The 14,194-nt window shown below is 34.4% G+C and overlaps 2 protein-coding genes across 3 annotated transcripts; one reads left to right on the top strand and one right to left on the bottom strand.

The window, feature by feature from the left end:
- The first annotated feature begins 18 nt into the window (after nt 1–18).
- On the top strand, nt 19–4,427 carry LOC104895055 (uncharacterized). Of its 2 annotated transcripts, none has more exons than XM_048646168.2 (8): nt 19–388; nt 1,633–1,896; nt 1,985–2,056; nt 2,215–2,253; nt 2,595–2,702; nt 2,818–2,915; nt 3,698–3,836; nt 3,932–4,427. In XM_048646168.2, the coding sequence occupies exons 1-8, from the start codon at nt 206–208 to the stop codon at nt 4,178–4,180; spliced, it is 1,152 nt and encodes a 383-aa protein (XP_048502125.1). In that variant the 5' UTR covers nt 19–205; the 3' UTR covers nt 4,181–4,427. The 2 variants fall into 2 exon arrangements, with proteins under 2 accessions (XP_048502125.1, XP_010679760.2); XM_010681458.4 differs by having other exon boundaries at nt 39–388; nt 3,698–3,809.
- A 1,517-nt stretch (nt 4,428–5,944) lies between these two features.
- Nucleotides 5,945–9,745, bottom strand: LOC104895056 (cytochrome P450 71D9). Its single transcript, XM_010681460.4, has 3 exons — nt 8,998–9,745; nt 7,792–8,125; nt 5,945–6,830 (listed from the first exon to the last, which is right to left on the bottom strand). The coding sequence occupies exons 1-3, from the start codon at nt 9,558–9,560 to the stop codon at nt 6,192–6,194; spliced, it is 1,536 nt and encodes a 511-aa protein (XP_010679762.2). The 5' UTR covers nt 9,561–9,745; the 3' UTR covers nt 5,945–6,191.
- Nucleotides 9,746–14,194: the final 4,449 nt, after the last annotated feature.

Below are 14,194 nucleotides of genomic sequence, written 5' to 3' on the forward strand. Positions count from 1 at the left end.
TGAGCCTTCTCTAACTACTTACTTCTATAAGAAACTCCCCCACTCAAGTGGACCGCTTATTTCTCTCTCTCATCATTTCTACAATTCTACCCACTCCTCACTCCTCACTCACGCACTCACTCACGCACTGCGTGTGCTGTGGTGCACTGGTGTGGTGTTTTGAGATAAGAGGAGTATTTATTTTTGTTTTTGTTAAGGTAAATAAATGGGGGCAGACCCTAATTCTAACGGATTTGGAATTGGAATTGGAATTGGAATTGGGAATGGGAATGAAGATAAAGCTCCTGTAGTTTTGGGTCTTCAACCATCTGCTCTTGTTGATTATGTAGCAAAGGTTGATTGGTCTTTGCTTAATCTTATTTCTGGTGAAAAGGGTGGTTCTATTCCGGTAATTATTTCTTCCTAAATATTCTATCTTCCCATTTCTTGATTTTTAGTTTTGTACTCTATAGATTAGATTGAATATTTAATTGGATACATATTGGAAATTTGTGTATTTCCAATAGTATGGGAATTGGTTCTTTTTTGGGAAACAACATTGGAATTAGAAATACGAGTCAAGGTTGACATAGTTGGTTGGAGGCCGTTCTTCCACCTTGTGATAGGGGTTCGATTCTCGCATTCCAAGGGATCTTCATATAAGCTTATTCAAGGACAATGTAGAAAAAGAAATTTTTTGGACATGTACAATTATGCTTTCCAGGATGAACTTTTAGTAACTGGGAACTTCGTTTTTTTTTGGGTCAAACTACTTTGCTACTTATGAGCAGTAAAATGTTCTTAATTCATTTATAATATTAGTTTGTTTGTTTTTATTGCATTTCTGTACTTAATACAAGCAATCTATCAGTTGGCTGTTTATGCTTTGTTTTGCTACCAATGCACTGGTGATAGAAAGTGATTCTGAGGGAGTTAACTTGGTATTGAGAATTTAGATAGAATTTTAGAGGACAAGGAAGGAATGTTAATGATGGGTAGCATTGACATATGATCGCTTTATAAGTAAACTATTATAAAGCATGGTAATTTTGATGGAAATTGGGATTCATGTGTTTGGTTCCAAAAGCTGGTATTTCTCACTTTGGTGGTGATGTAAATCCAGAAGTTATTGTTATCATACTATTTTTGAAGATGTTGAAATAGCTTCAAATTTAGTAGTATCAGGGAGTTATTAGTTTAATTCTTCATGTTTACCAATTGGTTTTTTTCGTTTCCTAGAGTTTAGTAGTAATTGGTTGTGTTTTACCAAAGTATATCACACATGGAATTTAGTTTCAGTGGCGCGAGTTCGTAGGCCATGTTCCTCAAATTCTCTTTTTAGGTCCTTCATTTTAGCTGTTGTTAGTAAATTTTAAGCCCTATCCAATGGGTACTAGCGTACTAGGTATGTACTCCTTTCTAAATGAGAAATGCAGTAAAAAAAGATCTACGATCTTAACTAACTTTTGCTTTTGACGGCATATTACTCCAACTTTTTTGCTGAATAATTTTCGATCAACTTGGCTCTAAAAAAGGAATACATCTCCAACAGAAGAAAGGGACTCTTAATTTGTTTGCTTGTCATTTGATTGGTTTTTGAGATATCTGTTTTTTTCTTGACATTTCCTCTTAATTGTATTCTCATTGCATTAGGTCGCATGGACGGATGTGGACCACATTCTCAAGGAGGTCAAAATGCATATAACCCCATCTGAAGATGACCCGTCTACCTTTAAGACTCTCGGTGGAGGTAGTGTAGCAAATACAATTCGAGGTTTGTCCGCATGCTTTGGCATAAGTTCTGGTCTTGTTGGTGCATGTGGTGATGACGAGCAAGGGAAGTTGTTTATACATAACATGAACTCTAAAGATGTTGATTTGTCAAGATTGAGAACAAAGAAGGAAGCCACTGCCCAAGTGAGCAAACATAATAACACAATGTATCTCATGTATGTCTTATTTATTGTGTATCTGAAATTCTGAATTGAATAAATATGCAATACAGTGCGTCTGCTTGGTTGATGCAGTTGGTAATCGTACAATGCGGCCATGCCTTTCACAGGCTGCTAGACTTAAGGTGCATGATTTTTCCCATGTTTCTGGTGTTGCCTGGACTCCTTGTTTGTGTTTTTTGGTATTTTGGTATGATAAGGACGCAAAGTTGCGATGAATGGCCATACTGACTTATTTGATTGATCTAACTTGTTGTCTTTACTCCTTCACCGTCTCTTTCAGGCTGATGAGTTGAGTGAAGATAACTTCAGGGGCTCTAAGGTAACTGTACCAAGCTTGCCAAACTGCTAAGTCATAATTGTTCCTTTGCTGATTTGATGATCTAAAATGTGGTTATCCGCCAAATCTTGAATGTTAATTATACATTTGCTCTCATCTATGTTTTGTTACTCAACAAAACCCAAATATAGTTTAGGGTGTAAGTAATTAATCCTAGTTCCGATTTCCTCAAGACAGGGAAAGAAAAGGTAAAAGGTAAAGAAGCAAATGTGTAATGTTGGCATATTTTAGTGCATGCTCTTCTGGGCATATTGTGGTTGTGCATGTTCTTGTTGGAAAAGTAGATTGAGTTATTAACTTTTTTTTTTTTTTTTTGTGTTCAGTGGTTGGTTATGAGATTTGCAGCAATCAATTTTGAACTTATACATGCTGCTGTTAAGATAGCCAAACGGGATGGACTTCTTGTCTCCTTGGACTTGGCTAGTTTTGAGGTATATACTTTAAAAAAAATTATAATTGTTTTGTTGATGTTTCCCCACCCATCTTCGCAGCCTGATGTGATCCCCTCTGTTTTGATGATTCATTCAAATCCTTTTATTTTGCCAGATGGTACGAAGTCATAAGTTAGCTTTGATAGAACTGCTTGAATCTGGAGATATTGATCTCTGTTTTGCCAATGAAGATGAAGCGATGGAAGTTGTGAGGTAATCACTACCTTCTTTACAATATGTACTGCATGTGGGTGCTTATGAACTAGTAGTTGCATGAGTTGAGTGAAATAGTCAAACCTTTTCTCTGAAACCTTTTCTGTTGATTAGAAGTGTAAACCTTGTTTTCTGCTAATGTGTTTATGTTATTTTTGATTCTTTATTTCACCTCAAGTACCTCTTTGCTAGATCCTCGACACTCGGACTTGTGTGGGACACTTCATTTCGGGCCAAAACCATGAAAAAGTTTCACAAAACAGCCGAGTCGGACAACTAGACACACATGTCAGACATGAGTGCGCAAGTTCCTGTAAACCCAGATTTCTTGCATCTGACATACTTCATATAGTATTCCCTGAATTCAACCTTCGTATACAAGATTACATCCAGAAGCAAGACATTCAATCTACAAGTGAATTTTTAACAACTGCGTGGAATCATCTACTAGTTGGGCTGATCATGCTTAACGTTAGCGTAGAGATTGTCCGGTTGACATTAGTACTAGTGGAACTATATTTCTTCAATATATAGTAATTTATGCTTTTGATTAATTTGCATGGGTCTCAAAGCCCAGCTTAAGAGGGTCTTGCTAGGCTTCTAACTCAACCTCCCCATAGGATTCTCCATTACGCGGAACTTACCAATGATCTGGTTGAGCTCAGTGGCTTAAGGCTTGGTTGGTTTGGTTCATTAGCTGTTCTCCAAAAATTATTTATAATCTTGACTGAGTTTTTACCCTTGCATACATTCTGAAACCATATTCTTCCCCTTGAGTGTAGGGGTAAACAAGACACAGGCCCTGAAGCTGCTCTTGATTATCTAGCCACGCATTGCCAATGGGCTGTTGTAACGCTTGGCTCCAAGGGTTGCATTGCTAAGAATGGCAAGGAGGTTTGTCTGGTCTACTCAGATAAAATGGTGCATCATGTTGGGTCTATTTCGTGACATCAACTTCATATTAACCAAATATTCATAATCAGATATAATGAACTCTTGGTGGTTCTCTCTTGCAGACGGTGAAGCTCTCAGCCATAGGGGAAGCACAACCATGTGATGCCACAGGAGCCGGTGACCTCTTTGCCAGTGGGTTCATATATGGTTTAATCAAAGGTTTATCCCTAGAAGACTGCTGTAAAGTGGGCACATGTAGTGGCGGGTCTGTTATCCGTTCACTCGGGGGTGATGTAACTCCAGAAAATCGTCAATGGATGTACAAGCAGATGCAGATCAAGGATCTTCCTGTTCCTAAAATTTACGTATGAGGTATGATACGAAAACATGGAAAGGTACTGTGAGTCTTACAGATCCACATCTTGGTTAATCCTGGATTAAAGCACCTTCATATGACTGCTTTTAGGTGTGCCCTCCTATGAACAGGCTGACTTTGTGGTGCTGTAAACTTCAGGGCATGAGGGTAAAAGTCGATGAGTTTTTGTAACATTTTTTCCTTGTTAGCTGAAGAAAAAACATCACCTATTAATAAAAATTCCCATTTCTATTTTTATACCACATTTTTCTCACGTTAATGATGCTCAACTTTGTTTATCATCCAATCTAGTTTTCCTCCAAAACTATCGCAACCCACATTAAATATTTTTTAACACCTTGAAATCGATTTATTATCATTTCTCATGTAGTACTACTATAATCTGTCAAATTGGGTGGGTCTAAGTAGATCTAACATTAATCTGTCTATCCTTGCTTGATTTGGGTGTGTTGCATTAAGCCCTGTCTTTCGGGCCATTCTGTGCGTGATAACTTCATTTTCATACACCATGCTTCTCATGAGTAGGGCTCAGCAAAACTATCTAAATATCCGATAACTCAATTCGGATCCGGTCCAATTCTTTTGGATATTTGATCTGGAAAAATATTTTGGGTTGGATATCCAATCCGAAAATTTCGATATCAGATTCAATTCAGATATTGATTTCTGAATTTAGGATATCTGATGTTTGAAGTATATCCGAAATATGAGCAGATAAGAAAAATCTGATATCCAATCCAATATATAAAATAACGGCAACGTGTATCATATATGCTTCAACTTTACCTTTTGGGGAAAAATAATTAAATGTTGAATTTTTTTATTTCCTCCGTTTTTTTTTTTACTTGCAACACTTTATTAAAAGGAAAATAATTAATTACTTGCAACACTTTCTACTTTTGCTTTCCTTTCTCTCTATCACTCATTCTCTCTCCAATCACATGGTGCTTTATCTTTTTTTTTTTTTTTTTCTCTCTAGCTCTCTCCTAACCAAATTTTGCATTGGAGTTGATGAAAAAAAAGTGTTCCAAGTAAAGAAGAAAATGGAGGAAGTAATTGAGAGCACAAGAATTGGATATCGAATATTTGCTATATCTGATTTTCGAATATCGGATAACGAATATCAGAAAATTTTGGATCGGATACGAATATTAGATACTAACGATTTTGGATATCCGATCCACACTCACCCCTGCTCATGAGTGCGAATGCGTGACCAAAACCCCCAAAAAATGGTTTTCCCCTTAGCCAACTTAAAATTAAATAGGGATGACAACCTATCGAGTTTTGAAAGATCTTGCTGCATTCGAATCCGGATCGGTAAAAATCATTTTCGAACTCGAGTGCAACATGCTCTAATACTTTTAACTTAATACACATTTCTAATAGCATTTCTGCATTACAATTTGCATGAGTATTAAAGTAGTCATGACAAAAATAATAATGAAGTCAGATAGCATGTAATCTCCAACAAGTCGCAAATTAGATGGTAGACACAAGTCTACCATCTAAATAGTGCGCACCATTCAACATAATGAATAAAACAACATCCTTCATAAACAAACTAAGCAAAAGAACACAAGAACAACACACGAGACTTAATGAACATCTAAATCAGCAATGAACAACAAGGAAAAAAAATGAACATAAGAAGAAATATCTGATGAACAACCACTCAACCTAATGAACAGACAAAGAAAAAAACAATGAACAAAGAAATATTTTCAATAAACAAACTAAAAAACATAAAGATAAAACGTTAACAGAGGAGAATCGTCGAGATCGATGTTCATTGGAGAACAGTTGATGTACATTAGTTTCACATGTTCATTGAAGAGCAGGTGATGTACATTAGTTTCACGCATTCTATGTTTTTTGAATGGTAGACACGAGTCTACCATCTACCAATGTCCAACAAGCTAAGGTGTTTATGTGTACAATGAGAAAGTAGTAATAATGCAAATCAGCATAATAATCCTTCTATGTAGTATTCAATAATAAACAAGCTATGACACAAGGCCATGAATGGAAACTTGAGAATAGAGTAAGGGGATGACTTGCAACTCAATTTTCTTCCTTCCTACAATGCCAAAGATTTCATCCATGTTGACATCTTCATGTTTATTTCCATAAGGTAACTTCCAATCAAAGTGGTAGAGTAACATGGCTAGCACAAGCTCAATTGTGCTTATACCTAGTCCCATTCCAGGACATATCCTCCTCCCTGCTCCAAACGGAATTAGTTCAAAGTATGTTCCTTTGTAATCAATTGAAGAGCCTTCAAATCTTTCAGGTTTAAACATCTCAGCATCTTTCCAATATTTAGAATCTCTTCCAATAGCCCATGCATTGATGAAAATTCGAGTTTTCGGAGGTATTACATAATCTTCAATGTTACATTCATCCATGGATTCTCTTGGGACCAAGCAAGGGAAAGGAGGATGCAGTCGTAATGTTTCTTTGATTACACATTTTAAATACTGGAGTTTGTCAATACTAGTAACACACACCATCATTTCTTTATCTTGAAATAATTGTCTTACCTCAGTTTGAACCTTTTCCATTGCTTTAGGATTCTTTAATAATTCAGAGAACACCCATTCTATTGTTGTTGAAGATGTTTCACTTGCGGCGCCGAATAATTCCTGTATATTTTGGTAAATAAATATATGCTCATGATCATAACTCTTAATTAAGACAAAGGCTATTAAGTTCAACACCAATGGTTTAATAATAATCTCATGCAATAGACAATAAAGGCAAAAATAAATCCAGGCCCCTCTTTTCAATTTCAACTAGTTATTAGGTCCAGGCGATGTCCCGGGTCATTAATATATTCATGTCAAAAGAGAGCATCTAATGTTGCATAGTTTATTGGTTAGAACTTAAGTATATTAACTTGAGGTCTTGTGATTGAACCTTGTTCAAATCATGTTTTTACAATTTTTTCGTATCATGATGACATACAATGAAACAACTAAAAGGACAGTGTTATATGACATGTAGACTTGCTTTAGTACGCCTTTTAATATATTTGTATAGATACTCTATCCGTCCGAAATTAATTGACATAATTTGAGTATTCTGATCAAATTTTATAATTGCGACCATAAAATTTTCACTCATATACAATAAAAAACATATGTAAAATTATATGAGATTTTCGTCTCGAATTTTCAAGATACCAACTTATTTTTATAAAGTCGAATATAATTTCATCTTATTTTAAGAAAATTTTGCTGAAAATAGAAACATAAAATCAGCAAAAATTCGTAAAATGTACAAAAATATCTTAAAATGAGCGAAGTTTTTTAAACGAACAAAATATCTTACAAAAAGCGAAGTTTTTTAAATGAACAAAAATCATCTTAAAATGAGCAAAAATTTCATAAAATAAGCAAAAACATGAATTGACCAAACAAACATAAAATGGATAAAAATTTGTAAAATGAACAAAAATTTGTTAAAATGAGCAAAATATCCGATTTTCAGTTTTCAGTTTAAGCCTTGTTTTCAGTGATCCAATACCTATACTATACTATATATATCATGAATCACACATTGTATAGACTATAAATATTGATTTAGATTAGAGATGAAACTTACAAAAACAATTGCCTTGATATTGTCAGTGGTGAGTGAAAATTCAGTGCCATGATTTAGGTCATCATCCTTGTGAAATTTTAGAAGAACGTCCACCAAATCTTGTTCTTCTATTCCCTGTCTCTTTGTAGACATATGCTCTTCAATTATTGGATCCATCAGCTTATCAAATCTCTTCACTATCCCTTTGAGTTTCCCTTTCATACCGCTAATAGTACTTAAGAAGTTCATGGATGGATATAAATCACTGATTGAAAAGCCGGAGATGACTTCTGCAACGTCTGCTACTAATTCTCTAAATTCTTTTCCATCTTTACCATTCTTGTTCATCATTATTCTGATTTTATCAATAAGCGGATAATATATACTTCATATCAGACATATTAATAATTCCTTTAAAAAAATAAGTACATAATGTAAAAGTTAAAACTATAATGGTAGTAGGTATGTAATTGGGGACAGGTGTGGAGAATAATCCCTCCACACTCACACAGTCACCCCACCACCCGCTTGGGCACTCACATCCGCTTCATACTCGACTTTATCACCCACTCCAACCATCCACGCACCAAAGTGACCAAACTTCAAGAGTTAGTGTCAGATATAATATCTGTATTTTTTCACTCTTCATATTGCAATCTTTCAATTTAAGGATAGGAGTTAGCTCAAGTGGGTAGAGTGCTCCCCCTTGGCTCCTAAGGTCAGGGGTTCGATCCTTACTCCTAGCACTATGCTGGGGTATTCATTTGCATACTATGCATGTCTTACCAGCCAATGTGTTGGTATTTTCTACAGGCTAGTAGCCTTATAGGGGTTAGTCCTTGGACTGACTTAATTTCCTAATAAAAAAAAAAATTGCAATCTTTCAATTGGCAAAGTGAACCATGACAACTTAGTGCTCCTTGCAAAATAAGGTTATTACTAATATAAAATGGATTCATATAAGAAAAATTCAATAGTTCAACATGTAATATGTTTTTTAATAGATAGGAGAATAAGCATGGAATGAAGGATGGGTGGGGGAGGTGAGGATGGGGTGTAACATAAAATCCGATCCACACCATCACCATTAGCCAGTACAATTTTCATCTCCATCTTTTCCGCTAACTACCTGTCAAACCTAGATCCATTCTCGCCCCATTGAGACGGATCTCCGGTTTAAATTAAATCGTCACACTGACATCCCTAAATAGTAGGCTAATGAATTACCTCAAAATGATGTTGAAGTTGAGGGTGAATATAACGTTGCTGAGGTTAACCACAGAGCCTGCCCTTGCCTCAGGAACTAAGGACTTGATGACATCCCGGACCTCCTCTTCTCTGATGGGCTGCGACGCACGAACACGGTTCGTGGTAAACAGCTCGAGTGTGGCTATCTTGCGGACTTGGCGCCAGTACTCGCCGTAGGGCGTCAGTGCAATGTCGCTACAATTATAAAACACAACTTCAGGCATCATCATCTTAGGGCGACTGCAAAGAACTGCATCATGAGTTTTCATCACCTCTTTCGCCATCTCAGGCGATGATATCACCACAGTTGGAACTGCCCCTAGCTGAAGGTGCATGATAGGGCCATACACCTTCGCTAGCTCCGCGAGACGGTGGTGCGGGAGGGTGTTTTTTGATGCTAATTGGTGGAGGTTGCCTATCAACGGTAGTTTTGGAGGACCTGGTGGTAATTTTATTGGTGGTGTTTGTCTTTTTAAGAGCTTCAAAAATAAGGTGAAGGAAAGAATTAACAGTATCAATGACAGTAGCCAACAATTTTCCATTTTTTCTAGCTTATTTTTCTAGTTTTCTTAGACAAGTCTGTTGAAGTTATGGCTTAATCTCTTTTCTTCTCTCCTTTCTTTTCCTTTCAACTATGTAAGGCTATGTTTGGAAACATAAGCCGAAATAGAGTTGAAACTAATAAGGTAGTTGAAAGGAGTTGGAGTGATTACTGATAAGGTAGCTGAAACTTTTAGCACTTTAAATTGAGATATTATATTTGATAGCAACTCAATTTTATTCAATTTTGTATTGAAGCTCTTATCTGATCTCCAAACACGACTATTTATTTTTGGTGACTTAAACTTTTTAGCACTTACTCATTTAAGATGACTTAAATGTGTTGTAAAATATAGCCTAAATCTTTTTATTTTAATTTTCCATCAAATGATGGCAATAATTTTTTTATTCGTTGTTATTGCCTATTAGAAATGCATATGTCTTATTACTTGTTGCTAGATGACCGACGTCGTATTTTCCATTTGTTGTTATTTAGCAACAAACTAAGCCTACATATATATGTTTTGTTGACGTTGGAAAAAAGTCATATTACTATATATGTCATATGACATCATATTTTTTATTTGTTCTCAACTAGAAAGAAAAAGAAACTACGGTTATTGGTTACAGTTAAAAACAAATCACTATTATTTGTTGCTAAAATAGCATAAAATTGTTTTTGCAAGATGTCTGATATCGGAGAAATTACCACCATATAATCTCTATTATATAAGTGAAGGGGTAGGAAGATGGTATCCCCTTAAAAAATGACGGATATACTCTTAATGAATTTAAATTGCCATATATATAAAATAATCTTTTCTTTTACCTACTTGCCATTTATATTGAACAGGTTAACAATGGAATTAAATTTAAAATTTCAATTAAATATTAAATTAAGGAGAATGATTTCCTCGTCTTACATATGTGTGAAAAACTCTGATCGAAAATTAAATTGACAATATAACTTGATTGACACAATCAGAAGAAAAAATATACACATAAATTTCATATTAATAATTATACTTATAACATTTTAAAACCTAAATGTTGATTATTATTTGGTAATCTCTATTATATAAATCAAACTCTTCCGCTTTATTAATATTCAAAGACTGAACCAGTGAACCTAATACACAAATTCTTCCACTTTATTGGAGCTCAATTTTTTTTTTCTTGTTTTATATTTTCTTCTCTCGATAATAATATATTTGAATAATGATGAACAAATAACTAAGAAAACAAACGAAACATTTACTTAGAAAAACATATTAGAATTTTAAAAATAATTATAAGAGTCTGACTGAATAAAAAAAATTTGTAACAGTGATGAATAAGTAACTGAGAAAAAAAAAAGGTTAGATATGACACGCACGCATAATATGCAAAAAATGTTACTAGAGAAACTTATCTTACTATTATTGATTACATTAGTTAGGAACCTTCTTTATACTTGTAAGTGGACCGAATAAGCAAACTCTCTTCTTCATTGGGCGAAATGTGATACTTGGTGTGAATCGCGAGAATCTCATGAACCAAGTTTTTCTCAAAGCCTTTAAGCTGAGTGTATGTTTCAATGTTTGCCTGGGCAATAAATTTTGCCTGTTGTTAAATTGACTTTTTTTTTTCGGTAGTGGATTTAGTTAATATATCTATAGTATCATATTAATTTGAGTATGAATTTGTGTATGAAGTTGGCAAAATATGTAAAATCCTCTGTTAATTTGAGTATGATGTTCAATGATGAATAGAATAGGTGCCTCTATTTTTGCCTCTTTTTTAATTTCTATGATCAAAATAGTCCCCTGTTATATACCCTATTAATCGGTCACGTTTACACATTTAAAATAGAAATAAAAATTTGAATCAAGCATTTATTACCTCAAATGATGTGAAATTTTGTCATGAATTCATAAACTATTTCCATTTTAAGACATGTATTTAATGCTTATATGTAGCCCTAAGGGCTACATATAACATTACCCAAAGTTAAGGAAAATGATATACATAGCCCTTAGGGCTATGTATAAGAAGCTTAAAATAGAAATAAAAATTTGAATCAAGCATTTATTACCTCAAATGATGTGAAATTTTGTCATGAATTCATAAACTATTTCCATTTTAAGACATGTATTTAATGCTTATATGTAGCCCTGAGGGCTACATATAACATTACCCTAAAGTTAAATGATGAAAGTCGTTTAGAAAAATCCCCAATCTGATTTATTGACTTTCTGTTAACACCCTTAAGCCACCAGCTCACAATTGACTGATTGAGGCATTTGGGTTGGTTTTTTGGCAGTAGATTTGGTTGTGTGTGACCACATGGGCTAGCTACTTGTTGTTGCCGTATTGCGTGTTGGTTCACGCTGGACAACAAGGGTTGCGGAAGCCGCTGTTGCGCGGCATGAAAGTAGGTTGACTCGTAAGCTTGGTTAGCAACATGTATGGCTCGAGAGTGATGCACTAAGCGTGGTGAATGTGAATATGTGATTGTGGGGCAAAAATAATGAAGCTTCTATTTTCCTTCTCTATAAGGATATCCTTGTTATTAGTAGTTTATTTTCTTCTTGTCATTATAATCATGTTTGAAGATCGGGCAACACTGTAGCTCATCTTATGACTAGGTGAGACACTAGTTAAACTCGAAACTTCATTATCTGCTTACTTCTTTTCCCCGGAGTTTAGCTTCTTTGGTGGATCTTGATTTAGTTGAATAAAATGTATTTGCTTGTTTTTCCCCTAAATAAAAATGGCATACACTATGGAGGAACCTCACATTAATCTCTCGTACTTTTTATAAAAATAAATTGCAAGAGAATTAAGTTTCACATGCAAGTACATTATGTAACCAAATTATAAAAATTTCACTTACCTTAATTTTCGTGAAAAAAAATACAAACAAGCATTATATTTTACGACGCAAAAAAATTATATCTTTCCCAATAACTCCCTCTTAAATGAGTTAATTGTCTTCTTAAAGACTCTCTTAAATGCATTCAATTTTTAATAAATGATTGCATAGAAACTTTAAGTATGACTTATTACTTATTAGACATTAATTAGTACATGTTTGCAATGAAATTATTAGGCATTTTAGCTAAAAAAAATATTATTTTAATATATAAGGCGTTTAACAATACTAATGTAAGATAAGTTCTAATAAGTTTTGTTAAGTTCAGATTAACAAAAATAAGTTGATTATAACACGCCCTAAAACTAACAAAATTATTAACATGCGTAAAAGTGATTTAAATTCCTTATAATTTGAAATGGAAGGAGTATATTATTTTCATCAATAAATAAAAGATCGAGCATTGCCAGAAATCTAGAATACTAATATATTACGTAAATAATCATCCTCCCGTGTCATGTTGCTTTCTCTATCCTAAAAAGTAGGTGTTTCAGATATGAAACACTCACTAATATTAAGAGTTGACGACCTTGGAAAGGATGACAAGACTTAGCGTTGTTGGGAGTTGTCGGTCCTCAAGATGGCGATGTACTTGCACAAGTGACAAGGGTAACTGATCTCAAGAGGGTTGCTGAGGAAATCCACTCTGATGCCGAAATAAGACAAGGTTTGTCAAGGTAATATGCAGATAAGGTAAGTAAGGTAAGAATAGTGTACCTTGGATACAATGCAAGTGGTCTATTTATAGGTTACTAGCAGTCATGCCCAGCTCATAGCCGGTTCAACCGGTTCTGTAGAACAAGGCCTCGGATTCTTAGGGACCAAAAATCTGTAAACTAGGAAAGCAACAGACGCGTGAAAGGCAGTTAAAGTGCAGAACGCTTCTTCTCCCCTTATCTGTTTCTGTAATTACTCTTGCAATTCCCATAAAAAATATAAACTTTCTATATTCCATTCTTCCCAAATCTCTATATTTGTCATTAATTTTCACGTCTCATCACGTCTAAAATTTGTCCTTCGCTTGTTAAAATATTACTCCCTCCGTCCCAAAATATAGTTCCCATTTCCCTTTTTTCACGGTAATTTATGCAAGTTGGGATAGTAAAGATTTTTTGTTTATTTAAATAAATGTTGTATGGGAAAAGATGACTTTAGGAAAGAGAATGGAGATAATTGGTGAAAGAGCATTAATTGTAACATTTTGGTTGAATAAACAAAGGAAAAAACAAAATTCAAGAAGCAAATAAATGATGGGACACGATTTTTCTAGGCAAATTACGGAAACATGTGGAACTAAATATGGAAATGGGAACTATATTTTGGGACACCCAAAATAGAAATGGGAACTATATTTTGAGACGGAGGGAGTATTACTTATCTTTGTGTAGAAGAACAAAAAAGCAATACTTTAGTTGGAACTTGGTAGTGAAGAAGACAAGCACTTTAAGTCAATTTTGAATTAGAAGGATAACTTTTTTGTGTAGGTAGAAGGTCGATATTAGCTTAATGTTGTATTGGAATGTTATTTATAATTCGAATAAATTAGTTTGAGTTTTTGTTTAAATTTTGGTAATAAAAATTGATTATATTTTGACATAATTTATAATTATTAAAATTGCAGTTTAAAAATATTAGGGGTCCAACTTTAAAGATTAGAACAGGGCCTCTCAATGGTTTAAGACGACCCTGCTAGCAGTAGATCGGTTTACATTATTAAACGAG

The sequence above is a fragment of the Beta vulgaris genome, chromosome 6 (genome assembly GCF_026745355.1).
Source record: "Beta vulgaris subsp. vulgaris cultivar EL10 chromosome 6, EL10.2, whole genome shotgun sequence".
NCBI classification, from domain to species: Eukaryota; Viridiplantae; Streptophyta; class Magnoliopsida; order Caryophyllales; family Amaranthaceae; genus Beta; species Beta vulgaris.